This window comes from Vitis riparia, chromosome 13 (genome assembly GCF_004353265.1).
Source record: "Vitis riparia cultivar Riparia Gloire de Montpellier isolate 1030 chromosome 13, EGFV_Vit.rip_1.0, whole genome shotgun sequence".
Taxonomy (NCBI): domain Eukaryota; kingdom Viridiplantae; phylum Streptophyta; class Magnoliopsida; order Vitales; family Vitaceae; genus Vitis; species Vitis riparia.
The window spans coordinates 5281663-5307506 of record NC_048443.1 but is presented as its reverse complement, the minus strand read 5'-3'; the positions used below and the strand labels follow the sequence as shown (position 1 = coordinate 5307506).

General features: G+C 30.6%; 1 protein-coding gene across 1 annotated transcript; it reads left to right on the top strand.

Moving 5' to 3' along the window:
• Positions 1 to 3988: 3988 nt before the first annotated feature.
• LOC117929005 ((-)-alpha-terpineol synthase-like) lies at positions 3989 to 6611 on the top strand. The gene is made up of 7 exons (XM_034849183.1): positions 3989 to 4219; positions 4299 to 4566; positions 4805 to 5183; positions 5286 to 5504; positions 5580 to 5718; positions 5821 to 6069; positions 6182 to 6611. Exons 1-7 carry the CDS (start codon positions 3989 to 3991, stop codon positions 6476 to 6478), a joined length of 1782 nt encoding a protein of 593 aa, XP_034705074.1. The 3' UTR covers positions 6479 to 6611.
• Positions 6612 to 25844: the final 19233 nt, after the last annotated feature.

Genomic DNA, 25844 nt, shown 5'->3' with positions numbered 1-25844 from the left:
TCAAAAGCATGTGATGAATCTGCTCTCAAAATTTTCCAGAACAGAGAGAATGAGTAAGTATACTCCAGGCATCGAGGATAACCCGCAAACAATCAAGAAACAGAGGAGAGCAGTTTAAAATAGTCGGTGTAAACAAGTTGAAAGCCAAGTTAGAAATCAAGCACAACATGGAGGCAAACGAACTCAGATTCCATAAGAACATAATAAAATCTCCAATGCTCACATCCAAACACCAAAATAGAATCTTATCGATATCCAAAAACAAAATAGAGAAGGTAATGAACAGTGTCCATACCTGAGAAGCTTTCTCGTAGATGGAAGCTCACCTGACTTCGAGCCCTGTTTTTATGACCCTTTGGGAAGATGCCCAGATCCAGACCTCTTTTCCAAAGGCTACTCCTCGAACTCTCCTCTCCCCTCCTCACTCACTAAACCCCAGCTCTCTCTCCAAAAAAATCTTCTTCCCTCCTCTCCTCCTCAAGCCACTCCTCTGCCCTCCAATTCACCGGTCAGCAAGCATGGCTTGCCCAACCACTCTCACTACTGCTCATGCCTCCTGCAGCCGGGATTCATGGTAAGAGAGGGGGGGTCCCCCTCCAAAAAGTTACTCCACGTGTCAAAGTCCTACCGCAGCTTCAAAAAGCGAGGTTGATTCCTTATGGCCACTAAGGATGTGACACGTGGCCCGCTGGAATAGCGACACCTGGCTAAAAAAAGTGATCTGCAAAAACAAATAGAGAAAAAAAAAGTGACCCATGCCTAAATGGGGATCTACATATCCTAACTTACCACTTTAGTTAATAAATGAGTGATGTTGTACAAAAGTTTGACTCACAAATTTAAAAAATGGTGCATGAGTTTTTGAGGGATAGATGAAGATATCATTGAGTAATTTAAGTGATAGATGGTTTTACATGCATCACTATTTTTATTATCATTTTTTAATTGCTGGCATGTAAGTGATGATTAAATGTTCTAAATACCAACTCAAAACCACTAAATTTTATTTAGTAAAATAGATCTGGCTAACCACTTAATGCAAATCATGACGAGTGAATTTTAAAATTTTATAACTTTTTTTATCTCATGTTTATAGTTTTTACAAAATAAAGATTTTTATTATTTAAATCTTTTTTTCAGGATGAAAATCTATTTTCTTTTAAATCAAAATATTTATTGTTAGTTCATTTATTTAATAAATTTAAATTTCTAACAAAACTCCATTTTAATTCATTTATAAGAAATATATTGAATCAAATTTTATTTAATTAATTTATGTTGAAATTGAATTTCTTTTATTTAATTAATTTATAAGAAGCATTTTTCCATTCAAGGATTACCAAATAAACCAAAAGTACGATTATATTTCTTTAAATGCATGGTTTTAATGAAAAATAAAAAATAGTGAAATAAATTAGGTAATAAACTATTTTTATCTATTATGAACTCTTGATATTATTTAATTTTTTTTTATAATTCTTGTTGTGATATTTTATTCTAAAATTTATTTTTATTAATTTTCTTATTAAAATTGGTTGCCAAAAAGTTTGAAAAAAAAAAAGTAGAAATTAAGATGAAACAAAAAACAAAGAATTTTGTTATCCATGACAATTTTGAAAAATAAAACATTAAAATGATGAAAAATACACTTCCCCAAACTTTACCTTTTTTCTTTCGGAAATTATTTTAATTTTTTTATCTCATTTTCTATATCATCCAACCATAGGGAAATGATTCTTCTAAGAATTTTTTTTTGGTCTATTTTTAGCATTTTCCAATCAAACATACCCTAAATGGTTTTGGTTAAAAAAAGGTGTTATGATGAATCAAATTGGATAATTCATTAGTTTGCTTATTATTAATTATTTATAATTTATTTATTATTTATAATTAATTTATTTCAATTAATATGAACAACATAATAATAAGAGTGATGAATTTATGAGAAGTGTATTAAATCATTTTTAAATTAATCAAAGTGGATTTTCATTCCAAAAATATTATATAATTAGGTTAAAGTTAGATTTATAAAAGGAATCATTTTCATATTTAAGTTGTTTTATTCTCAAATTTGCCACTTAAACCTAAGATTATGCCAAATATTTTTCTATTTTAATAATTAAGGTTGCTCAATCAAATCGATGAATCAACTCAAATTAAAAGAATCATATTTAATCCTTAGGTGCTTAACAATAATTTGACATTCACTTTTCTAATAATTTAAAATTTTTAATTAAATACTTGCATCATTTTTTCTTATGAAATTAAAATTCAAGAAAGACTCTTTCAACTATCATCGAATAAAAATGCTTATTATTTTTATTTTAAAATTTTTTCAGGAAACCAATCTTAATTCTCATTCTTGTAATATTAGTAAATTGATTTCATCACTTAATTCAATTTTTTATTAAGTTTATTTTAACTTTTCCTTTTGTTTTTTTTTTTTTTGCCCCTTTCCGTTCATTACCTTTATGATATTTATATTATGTTACTATTCTTTTACTTCTTCATAATATTTTTTTGAATATCTTATTTTATGAAATGATAATCATGTACTCTATCAATATATCATATAGCATGCTTTAAGTTAGACTCCATATATTGCTTGAGTATTGTTAAGTGTTAAATCTACTTATTTTTACATATTAAAGTATCTAAAATTTTATTATAATGTTTCCTTTTATTTTATATAATTAAAATAAAAATATTTTAAAGTTACTAATTTTAAAAAAGTAGTAATTTAACAATCATAAAAATACCATAATTTATTGTAATAAAAATTGTGGTAACTAATTATATAATTAGTTAGAAAAAGATTCACTTAATTGTCATTAAGAAAATAACATTAAGTTGAGAAGCACAATTAAAATTTTGCTAAAATTATTCGAGTTTTATTAAAGCTTATATCTGTTTACTATTTATTTTTCTTTTCCCACATTTCTTTTATTTTTCATGAAACCATTATTTTTATTTTAACACTTCATGAATTTCTTACTTAATTTAAAATACTTTTTTTTATCATGAATGTATACTTTTACAATGTATGTATAATTTTTCTTCTTTCAAAACATATTCGAAATATTTTGAACAATTTTCTATCCTTCAAAATAGAAAATTATTTTCTAGACTTAAAAAGACATGTGGTAATTTTTTGAAAAATGTTTTAAAAACAAAAAACTTATTCTAAAAATAAGATTTTTTTAAAAACATATTTTAATTATAATAATCAACAATTTTTAGGAGACATTTCAAAAAATAATATATGAGAATTATTAAAAATAAATCATCATAGATAAAAAAATATTTTTAGGAAATATTTAGAAACACATAAAACAAGTTGAAATATTTTGCTTTAATTTATTTTTTATTTGGTTTAATTTTTTTTTTCATGAATGTTTACTTTTACGATGTAAATATCATTTTTCTTCTCTTAAAACATATTGGAAATAGTTTGAATAGTTTTCTATTCTTCAAAGTTGGTACTTTCTTAAGAGCTTGTCCTAAAAACAAGAAACTTGTTATGAAAATAAGATTTTTTTTTTCTAGAAATATATTTTAATTCAGTTGTTTTTAAGAATTTTTTTTTAAAAATAATTATACAAATATGAAGAATTATTGAAAATAAATAATTACAGATAAAAGTTATTTTTAAGAACTATTTAAAGACACAAAAAATAAGTTAAAAACATTCTAAATCTCCAAACATGCTTTTATTTTAAAAATATTAAAAAACTGTTTTTCAAAACTTTTGTAAACAAACCTAATAATAAAACTCTTTTTGAATATTTTATTCTATGAAAAGATAGTTATGACCCGATCAATACAATATGCTTTGAGACTCCTATCTAAAGGCCGACAAGCTGGGCATACTAGCATTATTGCAAATTTGACATAATACTATTGCTTAATCTTACAGCAAACATGGGAGCACATGACCACAAATTCTATATATAGCTGCTGGCAATGTGATCCAGCTTGTCCCACTCCTATGGCTCTTCTGACGCTTTCTTCAAACCCTTTTTTCACTTTTACAAGACTGCAACCTGCAAGCCGCTTCTGCCTCGGAAAATCGCACGGCGTTTGCATTTCTGGTCCAGTCCAATGCACGGGTGGGGCTAAAACTAGTAGCCAAACTGCTGTGATTGTGAGGCGAACCGCAAGCTACCAACCTTCAATTTGGGACCATGATTATATCCAGTCACTAACGAGTGATTATGTGGTAGGTGCTAACTTTTAGTACTATTGTTCATTAATGGACTCAACTTGATTTTTTGACGGATATAGTGTCTTATATGCAGGGAGAAACATATACAAGACAATTGGAGAAGCTTAAGGGAGATGTAAAGATAATGCTTGGCCAAGTCGGGGAACCTTTGCATCAACTGGAGCTAATTGATACCTTGCAAAGGCTTGGAATACATTATCACTTTGGGGAAGAAATAAAGAGAATATTGCATAGCATATACAACAACTACAATAGGAATGATACATGGAAAAATGGAGATTTATATGCCACAGCTCTTGAATTTAGACTCCTAAGACAGCATGGCTACCATGTTCCTCAAGGTATTAGACCCTACCGAGTCCTAGGTTTAAATTTAGTCTTCACTACCGTTTTAATAATTTTTTCAGGCAGTGGAAAGAGGTACACGATCTACCAGGTAAAACAGCATATACAGGAAGCACTAGATCAATTAGTTGCCTAATGAGAATAGCATAAAGAGCACACGATTTTTGGGATTTTATAAATTCTGTGCGACATATTTATACTTCAGCATAATTATTGTCATATTGAATGTTGCAGATGTTTTCCATATTTTCATAAACAAGATGGGGACTGTTAAGCCATGGCTTAATGAAGATATCAAGGGAATTCTATGCTTGTATGAAGCTTCATACCTTTCCGTAGAAGGTGAAAATATCCTAGAAGAGGCTAGAGATTTCACAAGAAATTTTCTTGAAGAATACCTTGAGCGGACTGTAGATCAAAATGATCTTACTGCGATAATAAACCATGCCATGGAGCTTCCGCTGCACTGGAGAATGCTAAGGCTAGAGGCAAGATGGTTCATAGATGTATATGAGAGAAGCCAGCGCATGAATCCCATTTTACTTGAGCTTGCTAAACTGGATTACAATATGGTGCAAGCAACATACCAGGAGGATCTAAAACATGCATCAATGTAGGAGTGAGCATATTCTCATTTTCATGTATAGTTTAGCAGCTACAAAGTATTATCAAATTCTAATATTGATATCCCCTCTTTTGGGCCTTACAAATGCAGGTGGTGGAGGAGCACACGCCTCCCAGAAAAATTGAGCTTTGCTAGGGACAGATTGATGGAGAATTTCTTTTGGGCTGTGGGATTTATATTTGAACCTCAGTTTGGATATTGCAGGAGAATGTTGACAAAACTCATTTCGCTGATAACAACAATTGATGATGTTTATGATGTTTATGGGACGTTGGATGAACTTGAGCTCTTTACAGATGCTGTTGACAGGTTGGTGGTTTCTGTATACTTCTTGTCCTTTTAATTTAATAGAGGTTGGGATGCTAGTTTTGTTTCCACTGTCAGATGGGATACCAATGCAATGGAGCAACTTCCACAATACATGAAGATCTGTTTCCTTGCTCTCTACAACTTCACTAATGAAACCGCTTATGATGTTCTTAAAGAACACGATCTCAACATCATTTCATATCTCAGAAAAGCGGTAACATTTCAGATTAAAAATTCAGTCCTCTTTCTATAATCAAACTGACGAAATTTCCTGTGCAAAATATGCTTTTGGCTCATTATATGATTAATTCTTCAGTGGGCAGATTTAAGTAAATCCCACTTAGTGGAGGCGAAATGGTACCACGAAGGTTATATGCCATCTCTACAGGAGTATATCAACAATGCCTTGATTTCAGTGTCGGGTCCACTAACACTAGTTCATGCCTATTTTTTCATCACAAATCCAATGACGGAGGAGGCCTTGGGAGGCTTAGAGAGATTCCGCGATATAATCCGTTGGTCATCAACTATTTTCCGTCTTTCAGATGATCTTGGGACATCATCTGTATGCAGCCTAATTATCAGAGATTGCTTTAGTTTATTTTCTATGCTAACAATCCATCATTTAATAATAATAATAATAATAATAATAGTGATACATATATTTTTTTTCTCAGGATGAGTTAAAAAGAGGAGATGTTCCTAAATCCATACAATGTTACATGTATGAAACTAGTGCTTCTGAAGACGATGCCCGCAAATACATAGGCTTCTTGATTGATGAAACATGGAAGAAGATGAATGAAGAGCGAAATCTGAATTCTCCCTTCTCCCAAACTTTTATTGGAATGGCAATGGACATTCCTAGGATGTCTCAATGCATATATCTGTATCGGGACGGGTATGGTGTTCAAGACTGTGAGACTAAGGATCACGTAAAGACATTATTCATTGAGCCTATTTCCCTTGTATAGAGAACCCATGTCCTTCAGTCTGAGATGTGAATGTGATATAAGCTTTTTAGAGTTTGGATGTGGTAGCTTGGTAAATTTGTGCAAAGGATATTTCCCTGAAGTTCAATTGACTTATTTGGTTGGTTTGTTCTCATGTTCCTCAGCTGTTAAGACTGCTTTCTTGTGAGATTCACCATTAGGTAAAACAATAGCAGAAAAATCCACACATAAGTAATCCAAGCATCTTCTTGAAGGCCATGGTTGATATTGATGGTTTAAATTAAATCATCCTGTAAATTAGTGTTTTAAATTAATTTATTATAATCTTCATAAATTAGAGAGTATAGTTCAATGAGAGTGTATAATATAACTAAAAAATGTTGGTGGAGAGACGGACGAAAAGGGTGTTTGATAAAATTTAATATTTATTATTTAATGATTTAAATTGACTTTAAATTAAATTATACTCAGGTTGTTAACTTAAAATTTGTTATTTAATTTTTTCTTAAATTCTTAAAATTATTTAATCAAATTAATTTAAAATATATTTTAAATTATTAAATTAATATATTTATCCTTATAAATTATAATTAGAATAAATGAGATTGAATATTAGTAAAAGTAGTGGAGTAGTAAAGGGGATCCTAGAAATAATTAGGACAAATGAAAGTAAAAAAGTAAAATAAAAATGTGAATTTAAAAATAAATCAATTAATTTTACTTATCATTTAAAATTATTTTTAATTCTAAATCATATCAATGTATTGGTTCCACGTTGACATCAAACTTCATCCTTTATATAGAACATGATATAAGCAAGAGGTGTGCACAGGGTCGGTTGTTGAGCCTTGCCACCAAATTCACTTATTTAATGTGTCTTTATTTCAGTGGAGCTGTCGGGAGGTGTCCATAGATTGTATAAAATGACATGTTTAATAAGTGGGACTAGGCTAGATTCGGTGATAAGATCTTATCAAGGATTAAAATATCAAATATTATATAAAAAAAAACGTGTCGGTGGTTGAATTTATGAAAATATCAGAAAAAATTTTAGAGAAAAAAATTTCTTTTGATCAACCGAGTACCGAGCAAAAATGACTAATCGGAGAGTTAAAGTTGTCTAGAAACTCCCATTATGTAATCATTCAAAAAGAAAAAAGAAAAAAGAAGCGTTCTCTCTCTCTTTAAGAAAAGCCGAAAAGAACACACTTCTATAATAAGTCATTTTTCTTGAATTTATTTGAGAATGAAAGTTAAGACATTTGTGCTGTGAAAATAGAATGATTATTAATTTTTGTAATTATATTCATACCTTGGGATGGAGAATTCGATAATGAAACAATCAATCTAAATTTTGGGCATTTTAAAAGGTAATATGAAGCCTTATTCCCATCAGTAGTAAAAAAATAAAAATAAATAACAATACACTTAATTAAATTATTTTACTAAATATATATATATATATATATATATATATATATATATATATATATATATATGATAAAATTTATAGTATTTAAAGAAAATATTTAGAAGTTGATTTTATTTGTATAAAAAAAGACCAAAAAAAAAATCATTGAGAATATCATAAGAATGACTTCCTATTTTCAATAATTAGTCAAGTAAAATTAAAAAATAAAATAATTCAAATTTATTAATTCATTAAAATTATATTTCAATATTTAATTTTTATATAGACATACATAAAACCGGTATATATAAAACATCTGGAATATATTTCATAAGAGTAGCTTTGCCCAGGTAGAAAGGGGTCACACTACTATAAATCTTTAATTCGAGATCTAAATTTATTTGCACTTGTGATGTATATATTATTGATTGTAGGGACCAATGCAAAATGAAATCATGCATCCCTAAAATATCGATTTTGACAAATATATTGGTAATTCGATTTTATAGATATGTCAAGATATATTAAGGAATATCAATAGATATTTTCACATAAAATATTGGTAGGGTAAAAATTAATTAAAACTCATGAAAATATTGAGAAAAACTCTAAAAATGGTATAAAAAGTAATAATAGAGATTTTAAAGTTGTTTTATTAAAGAGAATTATATATGTATGATATAATTTATCATATTTACTAATAATATCATATGTGTGGATAAAAAATATAAATTTTATAAATGTATATTTATTATAAAGTTACATAAAATATTATTCAATAATAATATCGTGACATTTAATTATAATATGTTTAGTTTTAAAATATATTAATATTAAAACTATGATCCATTTAATTCAATTGTAATTAATGATATAAAATAAATATTCATATATGTATAATTTTTTTAATATTTAATTAATATATTAATGATAGAAAAAAAAAACTATGAAAAATATTATTATGATAATTTTTATATTTTTTGCAATCAATTAAAAGAAAATAATTATAATTAATTTATTGATTAAAATATCTTTTTAATATTTTGTTTTTATGATGACTTATGGTCTAAGTAATCATCTAAGGCCAACCTTTTGTCTTGGGTTGCAATCCCGAAATATTGGAGAAAAATGGGCAAATGAAACTTTGCTATAGAATGCCTCTAGATTGCCCCTAGATTGGATACGGAATTCCAATAATATCTTAATAGAAGGATGCTTGATTGCATATGGAATGCTGTTCCAAAAGCTGCCGAATACTTTATTTAAAAAGATGCCCAGTTATTGTGCTGTACATGTGGTTTTTGCACCCAATTATTATTATTATTATTATTCAGACACAACTCAGTGTAATATCACTGTTTATTGAGTCATTTAACGTGATCATAATCTGGATCTGGGTCCAGGCAAGATTACTTCACATAAAATATTAACGAGGCAATTGTTATTATGATTTTAAGTAGCTTTATTGATATTATTTTATTACGATTACTTTATTATGATTGTTATTATGGGTCCAGACACATAAAATACTTTATCCAAGGTAAAGGTAATTTTGAGTAGCTTTATTGATATTATTGAATCAATTAAATTACGAATTGTGTGATTAGAAAGAATCATAAACAATGGGAGAAAAAAATATTTGGGGTCTTATTATGATTACTTGAAAAATAAGTATAACACCAATAAAAATTAAATAGGTCTACAATCAAAGAAAATAAAGAGAAAAGTATTAATTCATCTATACTTCTAAATAATAATAATAATAATAATATAGAAAACAAATAATTTTACAACTGTAAAAAACATCGAAAGTTTGCTAACAAAAAGCTGAAAACATGGAAGTGAATGCGACTTGGTAAATAGGTTTGTAATTTATGAGAAAAAAGAAACAAAAAAAGGCATTTTTGAAAATAATGATGAGTGAAGTGTCAATCAATTTGAATATATTTGGTCCTTTCATAAATATGGAGTTGTGTGTAATAATCAAAATAACACTTTTGTTGTCACAATACATAGGAGTGAAACAAAAAAGAGAAATACTCATATTAGTCAACTGACATAGGAGTGAGATAAGAAAAAGAAATACCCACATCAAGTGGTTAACATAAGAGTGTGACAAAAAAGAAAAACACTCATATAAACAAATAATCAGTGTAACTAAACTACTTCATTCGTGGTAGACATCATATCATGATACTTAGCTTGTATGAAAGATAATGAAATGATAGTCAATTTCTTGCTCTTCCAAGAATAAGAGAATCACCCTAAAATATATAAAATTTAGTGGTAGACTTGCAATCTTTGTGATCACTAGCCTAGTTAGCATCAACATGTGCATGCAATTCTAAAGAGGAAGTGGACAAAAGTAAAAGATTTTAAAATAAAGCACCTTGGAGATACTGTTGAATAAGAAGAACAACAACCTAATGAATTATAGTAAGATAAGCAATTTGACTAATAATGTTAACAACATAAGCAATGTTCATATGTGTAAGAGTAAGATAGACTAAGTTGCCAACAATAGTACAATATAAAGTAAGGCTCGATAGGGGTCGATTACCACTAAAAGAAGAATACCAAACATTAACCTTAAGAGGAGTATCAATAGTCTTAGTATTAGTAAGTCAAGCATGATCAAGTATATAGACTATATACTTAGATTGTGAGATAAGATAACCTTTCAAAAAAGAAGCTACCCTAATATCCAAAAAGTATCGTAAAGAATGCAAATCCTTCATTTCAAAACATGAAGTCAAATCTAATATCAATTCTATAATCTCATCAACATAATCAAATGTATTAATCATATCATCAACATATAGAAAAAGTAGAATATGACTAGAAATTAATGGTGCATTTTAAAATGATTGTAGGTTCATGATAATTGGGATGAAATCAAATAGAAGTAAGAACATCAAGGAACTTTGCAAACTAAGCACATAGAAGGTGCTTGTTTGAGACCATATAAAGTTTTTTTAAGTCTGCAAACTTCTCCAAGGTTATGAGAAACATCAAGAGTGGGTACCACGTAGACTTCTTCTTATAATCACCATTAAGAAGACATTTTTAACATCCATTTAAGAAATATGTCATTGATGAACAGAAGCAACTACAATAAGAGTACAATTAGTAGTCATTTTTGTAATAAGAGTAAAAGTCTCCTCATAATCCATACCATACTATTGAGAGAACCTTTTAGCAACTATTTAGGCTTTTTAATTGCTCAACCAAACTATCAAACTTAGTTTTGCTTTTATAGACTCGATGAACCAATTGTAATCCTACTAGGCAATAAAGGTACCAAATCCCAAGTGTTAGTCTTATGAAAAGCAACAAGTTCCTCAATCATAGCCTACTACTAAAGAGGATCAATAATGACTTTTCTAAAGGTTAGAGGCTCAAAGATATTATGAATATAAGCTAAAAAGGATGTAAATGAATCTAAATAAATGCAATTAAAAAAATTCAATAATTGAGTACACTAACGAGGATGCTGAGAAGTACATGGGAAAAGAGGATCCATAGTTTCAGAAGGTGTTGGAGTAGCCATAGGAGGAGATGAAGGAGCATGATGATCAGAAACCAAAGTACTTGTATCTATAGGAAAACTGTCCACAACATCTAAGAAATTATCAATATGAAAAAGTTTAGATTTAAAGACATTATGAGACTCGATAGGAATAGAAAAAAAATGTATATGCTCAAGGAAGAAAATATAACGCGGTATATATAATTTATAGCAAACAGAATCAAAGCACGATATCCCTTTTGACCTCATTCCTTAGAAAAACACAAATAATAGAACAAAAAGATAACTTACTATGCTCTACAGAGGATAAAGGACATAACAAGAACAACCAAAGACTCTTAAGGAAAAATAATCAAGAGCATAGCCATACAACTTTTCAAACGATGATAGATGATGAAATTTTGTTAATTATGTGAACTGCAGTAAGAATTTATTACCCTTAGAAATCACTAGGAATAGATGTAGATAATAATATAGCTCAAGCTTATGTTCCTTGGTGATATCATTTATAAGGGTTAATTAAGTTCTTTGTGTTAGGAAATTTAGATTTCTCCATTTCTTGTCCCTGGATCTCGTAGGTTACATGCACTATTCCTAAGCTTCTCTAAATCTATCAAAGCGAAAACATATGGCTACAAAAACCATATTAAAATAAAAATCTACAAAAGATAAAGCTTATACTTGGATCTAGATATTCTCAAATCAATTCCATGTGGAGAATAAGAAGTTTAAAGTTCTTGTACAACCAAGATTTTCTGCCTGATGACTTGAACAACAATTTTGGTACTCTAAAGTGTGGGTAATGAATGGTGGAAGCTTTAGCTCTATCTCTTTTTCTCTAGAGGTGGAAGACGATTAACTAAAAGTCATTAGGAAACCTTAACCCCTAAGGGGGTATTTATAGGGTTGCCTACTAGGCTTAAGTAACTTAAGCCCATCAAGACTTGGGTCACTTAATTTAGCCCAAAACACATCCTAATTGATTAATTAACCACACAATATCATCTAATTAATAATTAGCCCAATCCAGAGACCTTGTTCACTATATCTTGTGCAACCTTGCATAATTACCAAAGTGCCCTTATGCACAAGAGTGAACCTAAAGTCAATCCAACCCTTATAAGTCATGTCAGCATGGTATATGAGCTTAGAGGAGGGACCATTGGGATCCATGAGAATACTATGTAAATAAAAACGAGACGAGGTTCAGGTTTGTGACCTACCATCCACTGCATGCAAACTCTTTATGAATTGGTGTCCATAATCTACCAAGGGATTATTATCACCTATCAAGATTACCTCTCCAATCCTTGAGTTACAAATCCCACTTATTATGTGATCAAACGGCATACTCTAATTCATAAAGAGCATATGTCAAATTCACTTAAGGAATTATTGCAACGCCACAAATTTCATTATCACATGTGTTTTGGATTACCTAAAGGGACATACTATCTCAATCCTATGAAATATCATGTTGCTTCTATTGAGAATACCTATTGCCACTAGCCTCCATCAATAATGACCCAATCTTTAGGAATATATGACCACCTTAAGATCTCACTCATAGATCAAAGTCTCCTATTGATTTTAGCACAAACTCAATATCCTCTTAAAGTTGAGAATCCATGTAGTATAGTTGTTGGGAACTTAGATCTAAGCAACAGAAGTAATACCAATTTTTTTTTTTTAAATGATCTTTTAGGGTTGAAGTATTAACTTTTATGTTTGGATGTTCCCAAACCTTAAATTCCAAGTGTTGAAGAACACCTTGAAGTTGTTGGAAGTCTCGTAAACCCATGATCTTTTGCCCGACGACTCAACCTTGATCTTAGCATGGTTCCGATAAAGAGGAAAAGAGGGTGGAGGCTATAACTCTCTTTCTCTCTTGATGGTGGATAACAAAAAAGTTATAGAAACCCTAACCCTTAGGGGGTATTTATAGAATCATAATTGGGCTTAAGTGACTTGAGCCCATATGCGCTTGAGTCACTTAATCTAGCCTAAAATAGGTCTTGATTGATTAATTAACCCAATAGAGTCTACTAATTAATCAATTAACCCAATCCAAAGACCTTGTCGATTACTTATTTCTATGCAACCTTATATAATTACCAAAACGCCCTTAAGCACAAAAATGAACTTGGAGCCAATCCGACCCTCATAATTCATGCCAACAAGGTATATGAGCTTAGAGCGAGGACCACTATGATGCATAAGAGTACCAACTCCCTCAAAATCCAATTCTGAAGTTGATTCAACATCCCGTTATAGAGAATCAGCTAAACTCTATTATTCTATGTAAATGATAACAAAACACTAAATGCTCTGGTCCTTGACCTACTATCCACTACATGCAGACTCCTCATGTACTGATGTATATAATCTAACAAGGTAGTGTTATTACATGTCAAGATTACCTCTCAAATCCTTGAGTTATAGATCTCACTTATTATGTGATCAAATGACACACTATATGTCAAATTCTACTAAAAAATTATTATGACCATAGATTTCATGATTACATATCCTTTGGATCATCCAAGAGGACACATTGTCTCAATCCTATGAGATATCATGGTGTCTATATTGAGAATACTTGCTGCCACTTGATTTTATCAACAGTAACCCAATTTATAGGGATATACGACCACTTTAGGGTCTCACCCAAAGGTCAAAGTCTCCTGTTGATTTTGACACAAACTCAATATGTTCTTAAGGTTGAGAGTCCATGCAATATAGTAGCTTGGTGAATCATGACAATTGATAGTCTTGTGTCATGATTCACCATAGGTCCTGTCTAGTGTGCATCACATATACTAGTGCACTCGCCATGGGATATCCATCCCGACGGTTAAGACAAGTTATCCCTCCAATTATGAGGTGGTACACTACAATCTCTACTGGATTGCCCAAATCCATGAATCAACTGTAGACAACTTATCTACTTATAAGGAACCCATGACTTGTATCTTTTATGCAACTTATAATACACCATGTACAATGTAAGAGACATGGATTGAATGTTCAAGTCAATGTTAGCACACCAAAAGAATAGTAGGGGGATGGTTAAGTCTAACTTTGTTACATCATGTCTTGCTTTTAAGGGTTCAATCCTAACAATAGTAACTTGATAAATCATGACAATTGATAACCTTACATCATGATTCACCATAGGTCCTACCTAATATTCATCACATACACTAATGCACTTACCATGGGAAATCCACCATGATGGCTAAGACAAGTCATCCCTTTAATTAGGAGGTTGTGCATTATAACATCTATTAGATTGTCTAAATCCATGAATTAACTATGGAGAATTTATTTATTTACAAGGAACCTATGACTTATATCCTCTTTGCAACTCATAATGCACCTAAGTCATGTACAATATAAAAGACATGGGTTGAATATTCTAATCAATGTTAATACACCAAATGGATAGCAAATGGATAGTCAAGTCTGACTTCGTTGCATCATGTCTTGCTTTTAGGGGCTCAATCCCAATACTTTGTCTATTTGTGTGTATAAGGGTGTTTTGATAAATATTTAAGGTTGCATAGGAGTTTGGAATGGTTTGAGAACTAGACTTATTCATTAATTGAAGCCTAGTAGGGCTACTTAAACAATTACGACCTATGTGTGTTAGTTTAAGTGACCTAAACCCAATATAGACTCTCAAGTCACTTAAGTCCATAGGAAACTTGTATAAACCTCCCTTTTAGGTGTTTAAGGCTTCAATTTTGTCATTTAATCTTTTATTTTGTAAAGAGAAAAGAACCCTAGCCACCAATAGCTCTTAAAGGACTCCATTCCTGGCATGTTAGGATCCAGAAAATGCTATAAGGTGGAAGACTCTTAGGTTTGTGAGATCTACCATGTATTTAACGAATTTTCACCAATAAGATTTGATATAGGAATATCCAACTCTAAGGTAAAACAACTATTCTCTAGATATGAAAGTTTTCATATGCATATTGCTCTCATTGCTTAGATATAGAGAGTCTTAGGGATAATTTGCATAAACCCTAATCTATCAAGGGTTGGGAATGGAGATATCAACATATTCCCAACACTAATAAACCTAAATATGTAGACATAGCATGTTGCTATGTGGCAATGAACTTCTAGATTTATTTAGTAAGGACAACTACCATGTAGTTAAAGGATAATATAACTCTAAATCTAAAAATGTTTGATTGAAGAATAATTGTTGTAATATTAGACGATGAAGGTTTATAAGAACATTGTTAAGGAGTATTGCCTTTGCTAAGATTGTTGAGAAAGTTGTTGTTGTATTGTTCTATTCAAGATCTTAGGACATTTAGCCTTCCAATTACCCATCTACCTACAATTGTTAGGATATAGCTCTTAAAAGTAAGACATGACGTAACAACGTTAAACTTAACATTTTATTTACTATCTACTTTTGTATTGATATTGATTTAAGCATTCATGTTCATATCACTTGTATTCTACATGACTTAGGAGTACTAGGAATTGCATAAATGATACAAGTCATGGGTTCTTTACAAGATGATAAGTTGTTCATAGTCGATTTATAGAAATCCAATAGAAACTATAGTGCACTACCTCTTAATTAGAAGGATAACTTATCTTGACTATTGGGATGAGTTTCCCATAGTGAGCATACTAGTGTGTACGATTACACATTGGATAGGAACTATGTTAAATCATCATGTATGGTTATCAATTGTCATGTTTTACTAAACTACTATATTGCATGAACTCTCAACTTTAAGAGAATATTGATTTTATGTTGAAATCAATAAGAGACTTTTACTTATGAGTACGTAAGAGTCTAATGTGGTCATATATCTCTACGAATTACGTTACTCTTGATGGATGTTAGTGACAATAAGTATTCTCAATAGAGGCACCATGATATCTCATGTGATTGAGACAACCCTTTAGGTGATCCAAAGGACATGTGATTATAAAATCTATGGTTGTAGTAATTCCTTTAACCAAATTTGACATATTCTCCCTAGAGTTAGAATATGTCAATTGATCACATAATAAGAGGATTTATAACTCAAGGACTGGAACAGTTATCTTGGTGAGTTGATTGCAACAAAGATGAAAATATCGGTTTTGATGGATATATTGGTAACTCGATTTTATGGATATATCAAAACATATAAAAAAATATTGGTGGATATTTTGACACAAAATATCGGTATGGCAAAAATTCTGGTTTCAAGTCATGTCTTTATCTTTGTTGTTGAGTTTGTTTAACTTTGAACCAAGCCTTTAGCTTTCAAATTTGTTAAGCTTTAAGTTGCAATTTTTTCGTTGCAATTTGTTTGACTTCGAGTCGTACGCCCTTATTTGCTTAGTATTTTTGGCCCTGAGCCTTGCCTTTTTACGTTAAGTTTCCCAAGATTTGAGTCATGTTTTTTCATTGATTGAGCCTTTTTGGTCTTAAGTTACTCTTTCAATTGTTGTCTTTCTTTATTATCTTCTACCTTTTATCTTTTTGTTCACCATTTTTGGTAGTAAAGGTCCCTAAAGTTTTAGTAAATACTATTAGTTACCCTTTTAGCAAAGCTCTCCTTGAGATTCACGTAGATATCATTCTAGCTTTCCCTTTTTGCCATTTTATGAGCACGTTATATGATTTGAGTGAGCTCACATTATACTTGGACAATTTTGGTGGACCTTTTTATTCTTCAGTGTAATTCATTTCATTTCATTTTAGCATTCACATTCCTTATATTTATGGACTCTACCAAATACGGACATATTTGTAAACCCCAAAATTGGTCTTAGGACTTTTTTTTTTTTTTTTTTTTTTATAAATTTTAAGCCCATTCTTTTTTATATTTTTATGCACATTCTATCTAAACTTTAGCCCAATTTTGAGGCCCACTCATATCTATTTAACCCTAGCCATTCATTTTAATTAACCCTCACCATCCATTTCAAAAAGCCTAAGAGACCTATTTTGAAGTACCACAATTGTCCCCTCTCTTTCTTCTCTCTTCTTCTTCCTCTTATTCTTCTTTTTCTTTATTTCCTTTTTCATTTTTTCTTCTCTGCCCATACCACAGTGCACTACTGCTCACCTTTGTGTCGCCTCCATCTCTATTGCCATCATTACACCACCGATGATGTTGTACCTCTCCATTGACTATCTTGACTCCCATGTCAAGAACATCGACACTACTCTTCATCACTACCTACACTCAGACTACCCTCAATCCATGCTCCCACATGCCACTCTGCCACCTCTCTTTTCTCCCACGCCCTCTCACCCATCCTCGCTCCACCCTTCTCCCATGCCATCACAGCCACTCTCTACACCACATTGCCAATAACCACCGCCATTGTCTGTCTCAAGATTTCTCTCTCTAGCCTTCTCTCTTTCCCTTTCTTCCCTCATATCCATGGCCACCAAACCCCACTGCACCAACCACGACCACCGCCAACTTTACCCACCATTTTGGCCACCAAACCCCACCATTCATAGCCCTCGCGTCGCTGTGACTCCATCCTCCACAATCACTACGATGTGTCTCCATCCATGAGTTTTAAGAACATGGGTAAATCCCCCCTTCTGACCTCCGCTTTCTTCTTTATGCATTTAGGCCTTGTTTCTGGGCTTTGGCGATATTAATTTGCTTGTGTTATTGTGCTCTATTTGTTTTATTTGGGCTTGGGTTGTTGGATTTTCTATTAGGCCTAATTAAGTTTATTTAATTTGGATTTCATTTGGATTTGGTTGCGGGATATTTATCTTGGGCTTCAGTTATTGAAGATTGGGCTTGAGAGATTAACTTTAATTGGGCTAATTATTGCTCTTGCTCACATTCATTTGGGTTATTTATTCTATTGAGAGTTCTTCAAGAAGCGGAAAATTGAGGAAAAGTGGGAACCCATGGCACTCATCCAGAAGGGCAATTAAAGAGCAGTAGGAAGGTGGATGCATGACAGAAAAAAAAAACAAATGGTGGCAGCAAGGTAGAGAAAAGGGATATTTTCTTGTAAATAAAAATTGAAATGGAATATTTTCTTTAATAGAAGTCGTAAATCATGTTGTTGATAAAAATAGATAATATTCAGTCTCTTGAAAAATATAAATAAGTTCCAATAATTTTCTAGAAGAAAAACTGCATGTAAAAATCCTTCTTTTTCTGACAAGAATTAAGAAAAAAAAAATCATTTCCTTGTAAAATAAATCATTTGAAGCATTTTCCATAAATAAATAAAAAAAGCAAGTAACTTTTTTTAAATAAATTCAAGCTTTCTTTTGCAAATAAAATAAATTGAAACCACTGAATTGGAATAGGTTTTTATGTAAATAAACTATTTTGAGTTCTTTTTAAAAATAGGTTTTATGTTGTATTTTAATAAGTCAACTCATGCAATTTGCTTGTCCATTATTCTATATATTTTTGTAATATGTTGTTTTCATGTCATTGTTTGTATCCGACAATATGCATGCCTTACTCATTTGCCTGTTATCCATTTATTAATTAATCGAATGCCAAAGTTCCCTCATGTGTTTATTAGAGACCATGTTTATTTAAGTTTAGAAAGGTGTTATGGTTTATCTCTATACCTTACTAATAGGTAACCTATCATAAAACTCATTCTTAATTCATAAATTTCTCTTTTTCAAATAAGGGGTTTTTTCTTTTCTTTTTTTTTTTTTTTCTTTTTTTTTTTTTTTTTTTTCTTTAAAAAAAAGTGACAACTCCAAAAAAATGGTTTTCAAAGAATCAATTTTTTTTTTTTTTTACAATTAAAAAAAAAACAATCTCATCATCAAGTAGGAACTCAAATGAAAAATGTGAGTCTACAGGTGTCCTTGGAAACAGTTTTTTATAAAATAAAATAAAAGTACAGTTTTTTAAGTTTGTGCCCATTTAAATATTATTTTCCCTACAAATAAATGAAACATGGGGCCACATCTCTTATGGAGTAACCACCCATGTCTATGAGACATTACTTGGTATGAAAACTACTCTAAGTCTTCTTTGATGGGAAGAAGAGAAAAAAAATGCATATAAATTGTATTAATTCCAAAAGTGGGATAAGTGTCTCTAGTTTTCAAGAATAGGTATGCGAGTTCCATCGGTGCATAAACATAAAGTATTGGAAGGATTAGCCAACTAATCCCTATTTTGTGTGAATTTGATTGTCATGACTGGAGGTAAGATATTGAAATTTCATTTTATTACTTGCAACTTTAAAGATTTTTTATCTTTCACCTTCTTATTTAAAGAATATTTTTTTGTTAGTTAGTTTTTATTTGTTAGAGTATTGAAAATGGGTAGAAATAATAAAAATGTTACCAAGATTTCCAATGCAGCGAAGTTATTCTTATTTTTGAAAGCCTCATATTCAACTAATTTGTCATTAAGTTCATCCAAGGTGATCATTGTATCCCATGCTTGTACAACTACAATATTTTCTTTAAATTTTTGGTCAACACCATTTAATGTGTGAGTGATGAGAGAATGGTTTGGGATGGGTGCTCCAAGAGTAGGATCTAGTTCATTAGTAATATATATCTTGGATTGTGTCAAGGTAATCTACCACATTTTTTGAGGGATGACGTAGAAGAGTCAGCTATTCTACCGATACCCGTGGTTTTAGAAGAGGAAGGATTGGTATACAACTTTGCAAGACGAGTCCATGCTTCAACAAATGTTTTGTAGACAGATTTTGATGCTATAGTAGACACTAGTAGGGTTAGTAGATCACGTGCCATTTTAGATAGCATAGGAAAAATGGATTCATGAGATTTCAACCACTTCATAATATCAAAATTTTGTACTTCATTAGGGGATAAGTATGAACAATAATCAATATCTAAATATTTTGAAATATCACACCTACTTGAAGGACCAACTTATCATTTTCCCTTAGCTAATTGTATAAAGAATGGATCATTTCCAAATATAGATGGATTTATAGTACTTGAAGAGACACTACCATATTTATTCTCATAATACTTATATAAGTTGTTTAATTGTTCGTATATCTTACCATCTCATTCAGATGGTTGGTTCATACAAATAGCTATAAAATTTAAAATGTTTTCTACACCTTCAACCTTAACCCTTGGATCTATAGAAGCAACTAAAAAATACAGTGGTGGAATAGTCTTCCTATATTTCAAAAAAAAAAAAAAAAAAAATTCCACTTGTACTCACTAGGGGATGTTCCCTATATTGTCGAAACGCATCACTCATGTTACAAATACATCTAAGTGATATGTAAGATGTAGGAGTATATACATCAAAACACATGTTAGTAGTATCATAAAAAACCTTCAAGAATTTTAAAAAAGAAAAACCTTTCTCCCAATCATTTGAAGTTATTATAATTTCACCTATCTTATTATTGACATAATCTAATAGTATGTTATGATACCCTACATAAGATTTTAACATTAAGTAGGTAGGATTCCAACAATGATCGATATTAAGACAAAATATTCTCTTCTTCAAACCTACTGATTGACATAAAGTATAAAATTCTTATAATTTGTTAGATGAATCAAGAAATAGTATAGTAGACCAGATAGCATGTAATGAGGGTGATGTTAATTTTAAACCATCTTCTACTATTAAATTAATTATATGGCAAACACATCTCACATGAAATATTTCACTTATTGAACCTTCTCTAATTATTCTTACAAATAAATTTATGACATTTTTATTATTTGATGCATTGTCAAAGGTAATACTAAAAATTTTGCTTTGTATGTCATATTCTTTAAAAACACTGGTCAAAGAATCATATATGGCAGACCCATCATGAGGATGTAATATTTTACGAAAACCTAATATTTTCTTTTGTAATTTCATATTTGAAGTTATATAATGTGATGTCACATATGTAAAAGGTTCATTACTTTGATTAGTCCATATATCTGAGGTCACAGATACAATACCACTATGATTTTTAAATTCTTCAATTATTAATTGTTTTTCATTTTTGTAACATTTAATTACATCATTACGAGAAGTAGTCCTAGGAATTCTATGATAGGCCGGTTGGGCATACTTGTGCATGAAATGTACAAATCTAGGATCTTCCCCAAATGTCAATGGAAGCCCCATACTAGCTACCATTCCAACTAACCCTTCTCTTAGGAATTATTGATTGTATATAAAGGGGGACATTGAAGATGTACCACATCCTATTTCGTTTTGACTTATTTGGGATTGTCTAGGGTCTAATGCACTATGTTTTTTGGTACATTGTTCAGCATGTCTTCTAAGGTGACCTGTGTCACCACTAACTTTGCAACTATATGTTTTTTACAATATTTACATTCTTCTAGATTTTCTATCTCTTCTCTTGTATTTTGTTTATTTATTATAGTGAAGTGATTTCATACTATAGATGTGCGTCTACTAGCCCTAGGTCTTTTGCCTGTGGGATTGGGTTGAGGAAGGTTAGTGGGAGGGACATTAGAGGAGGTGGGGTCTCGTCATCTTCAAAAGGATTAAATTCATTACATGCATCAATACCAAAGTCAATATTTTCAACATCTAGGTGATGATGATCCATTTTTAATTTTAGAGGAAAAAAAATAAGGTAAAAGGAAGAGAACAATTAAATGAAATATATAGAATTAAAATAAATAAATAAAATAACTAAATATAAATACCTCAACCTTGTAATAATAACCACTTATAGAATTAGTAGATATCTTTAGCACTTGTAAATAACTTCAACTTAGAGAATTATGGAAAGAAGAATTAAAGAGAATTGTAAACAATATAAAGAGAGAGATAGAGAATTGTGTGAGAAAGAATTAAAATGAAAGGTATTTATAGAGAATTATTGGTGAGTCATTTACTTATTTACCCCTAATACTAGCTGTTATATAGTTGTTGAGACAGGTATTATAGATATTTGACATAAAAAAATATTAATAATGAGTGATTTACTTATTTATCCTTTAAACTAGCTGTTATATAGTTGTTGGAGGGGTAATATAGATATTTGACATTAAAAAAGTAAAAATAGTTATTGATTTACTTTTTTACCTCTCAAACTAGTTGTTATATAGTTGTTGGGAGGGGTATTATAAAGATTTGACATGTAATAAAAAGGAAAAAGGAAAAAGTAAAAAGTGAAAAGTGAAATTTAAAAAGGTTCTGGCCAGCATGGTGGGCCTGCACGTTGGACCGACACGACGAGCCGCACAAACTATTTCCTGTAGCCCAATAAGGCCTGCTCCTTTGGGTTGTGTTGGCCTGGATTGCTACAATATTGGGTCATGTTAGCCCAGCCCAGTCTTTTGGTTTGTAGAGCCACGGGCCAAAATGGGTGATCCGACTCATTGGACACCTCTACCCAGACCCAACTTGGTTTTCACAGACTTATCTTTTCTTTCAAGAGTCACATTTAGTGTTTTTATTTCTTATTTTGTTTACCTTTTAAAAAAATAAAACAAAAATAAGTAATAACTCCATTATTTTAAAAAATTAGTTTTTCACAAATAAAAAGCGAGTCTCACCATCAAGTGAGAACTCATGTGAAAATGCGGGATCACACACTTCTTAGTGGCTGAACATAGTTGTAGTCCCGAATAGGAGCTTGATAATTTGCATTCGCCTAAGAGCAATTTCATAAGAAGCTCTGTTGACAACTATGCTTTGTACCGGATGAGCAGCCTTGCTACTAAAGGATTTTCCCAACCAAAAATCCCTTATGGGTGGTTGTATAGTATTCCTGAGAACAGGGGTTGAAGAAAGCATGAAACGGACCATTGAGGAGAACTTAGCAAGAGCGAGCTGTAGATGATTGTTTGGGTTCTATTTGGTTCCATGGACATCAAACTTTATCCTTTATATAGAATGTGATATAAGCAGGAGGTGTGCACAAGGTCAGTTGTTTAGCCGTGCCACTAAATTCACATGTACAATACGTGTTTATCCTCTATTTGTTTATGTTGTTTTGTATATTCAAATATGAGGTGGTTGTCACAATCTTTCTAGTTGTCTTAAAAGTTGCCATCTCTGCCCATCAACCTTTGTTACATATTAATTTGTCTTTGTTTCAATGGAGCTTTAGGGAGGTGTCCATAGATTGATTTATAAAGGCTTTGGTTCCTGGAAAATATTAGGGAAAGAAAAAAAATTGTTAAAAAAAATTAATTTTTTCATATTTTGTTTCACTATAAAAAATATAAAAAAATAAAATATAATTAAAATTAATTTAAATTTTATATATTTTTTAATTATTTAGTCTTGCTATAATAGAGATAAATAAGTAGAAACGAGTTTAAAGAAATGTATAAAAATAATTTGTTAAATTTAATTTTTTTTTCATTTTTTATTTCCTTCTACTTTTCCTCTTTATTTTCTTTTCTTCACATTTTTTCTCAAATTTTTCAAAAACCAAGCATAGCCAAAATGACATGTGTAATAAGTGGGACTATCCTTAACTTGTTTATATTATAAAGTTTGTATATGTTTAGTGAAGGTTAAACATATACATGTGATCAGTAATGCCAAAGTGTTGGTGGTTTAAAATTTTAATAACTAATAAAACAAATAATAATACACTAATTGAAGTTGCTTTACTAAACGATATTATACCTACTTTCATGTTTTTGGTACCATGAAACTTTGTTATCTATTCATATGTGGCAAGATCAGTCCTCTAGATTGCCTCTAGATTGGATCAGCACTGGTCAAAGTCACCAAAGTGAAAATGCAGAAACGGAATTCCAATAATATTTTAATAGTAAGATGCTTGATGGCACATGGAATACTGTTTCAAAGGCTGCCGCATCCTTTAGTGAAGACGATGCCCGGTTCATACCTTAAGAAGATTTTATATTAGGAGCATGCTAGGCTACCCTATGCTATGTTTTTTCCACTCAATTATTATTATTATTATTATTATTATTATTTCACACACAATTAAGTGTAGTGTCATTGTTTATTGAGTTATTCAACGTGATCAAAATATGGATTTGGGTCTAGGTATGATTACTTAACATAAAATACTGGTAAGGCAAATCACTATGACTATATGAAAAGAGAACTTGTTTTTAATCATGCTTAGATTAATTTGAGTGTGATGTTGGGGATCAGATCATTTCAATGTATATCCAAGATAAAGGTGATTATAAGTAGCTTTATTGATATTGTTGAATTAATTAAATTACCAATTGTGAGATGAGAAAGAATCATAAACAAAGGGAGAAAAAAATCTGGGTTCTTATTATGATTATTTGAAAAATAAGTATAACACAAATTGGATTTAAATAGGTTTACAATCAAAGAAAATAAATAGTAAAGTATTAATTCATTCATTCTCCTAAAAAGAAATATAATAATTTTAATATAGAAAATAAATAATTCTAACATCTCCCCGTGAACTCAAGATGCAACTGCAAAAAGTATCAATAATTTGTTACTCTCAACCCTTCATATTTTATGAGAAGAAACATGTGTCAAATTCAGACTCTCATAAAATTTAATTCCTTTTGCAATTACTTCTATCCTTGTGTCAATAAGTACTCTTAGCCCAAAATACTATATTTTATTTGAGGAGTTGGACTTAAATGAATAGTACTTACTGCTCTTACTTCTAATTCTTCTCATCCTTCATCTATATATCATGCTCTTTGATTTCTTGCCTTATAATGCTTGAAGAAGTCCTTATTGCTCGAAAATATCTTTTATAGTACTCTGCCAAATACTGAAATTGTTTTTTCCATTAAAAGGCTCAATATCATATTTTAAGCTTGATATCATCTTCAAAATAATTTTTCTCATGATTTTCTCATCATGACTCTGATACCAATTGTTGGGAAGAATACAACACCCAAACACAATAGAAAAAATAAAATGAAAAAAAAAAAATATTTATATGGCCCAGTGTAATCACCTATGTCCATAGGAAAGGAAAATCAAATTTATTATATACTTCAAGAATACACACTTCAAACTCTCTAAACCTTTCTCTAACCAAAACCTAATATACCCCTTGTTTAACTCTATTCACTATTTTCTTACTTTTTTTTCTCTTTGTCTCTATAAATCCTATATAAAACCACATATTTATAAAGTCTTATCGATTAATCCTAAATCAATAGTTTTCTAATTCTAGTCAAACTTAAAAATGTGATTTGTTAACCCCATTTTTTTTTTAATCTTGGAAATTTTAGTAAAGAAACAAAATAGTCAAGTTTTTAGCCATATCCATATGGCTCTCTTCTAGATTTGATTTATTACCGGAGGCATTAATTATTTCACAAAATGATTTCCATGCCTTCATACGTTTTTACTAATGAGTATGAGGATTATGATGTAAGGTTTCTCTTGTTAGTTCATGTTTAATCTGTATTTTCATTTTAATATTTATAAAAAAGGAAAGGTTTTTCCTATTTCCCACCTTACATAAGTAATCAATGTTTTCAAAAGTGAAGAGATGAATGA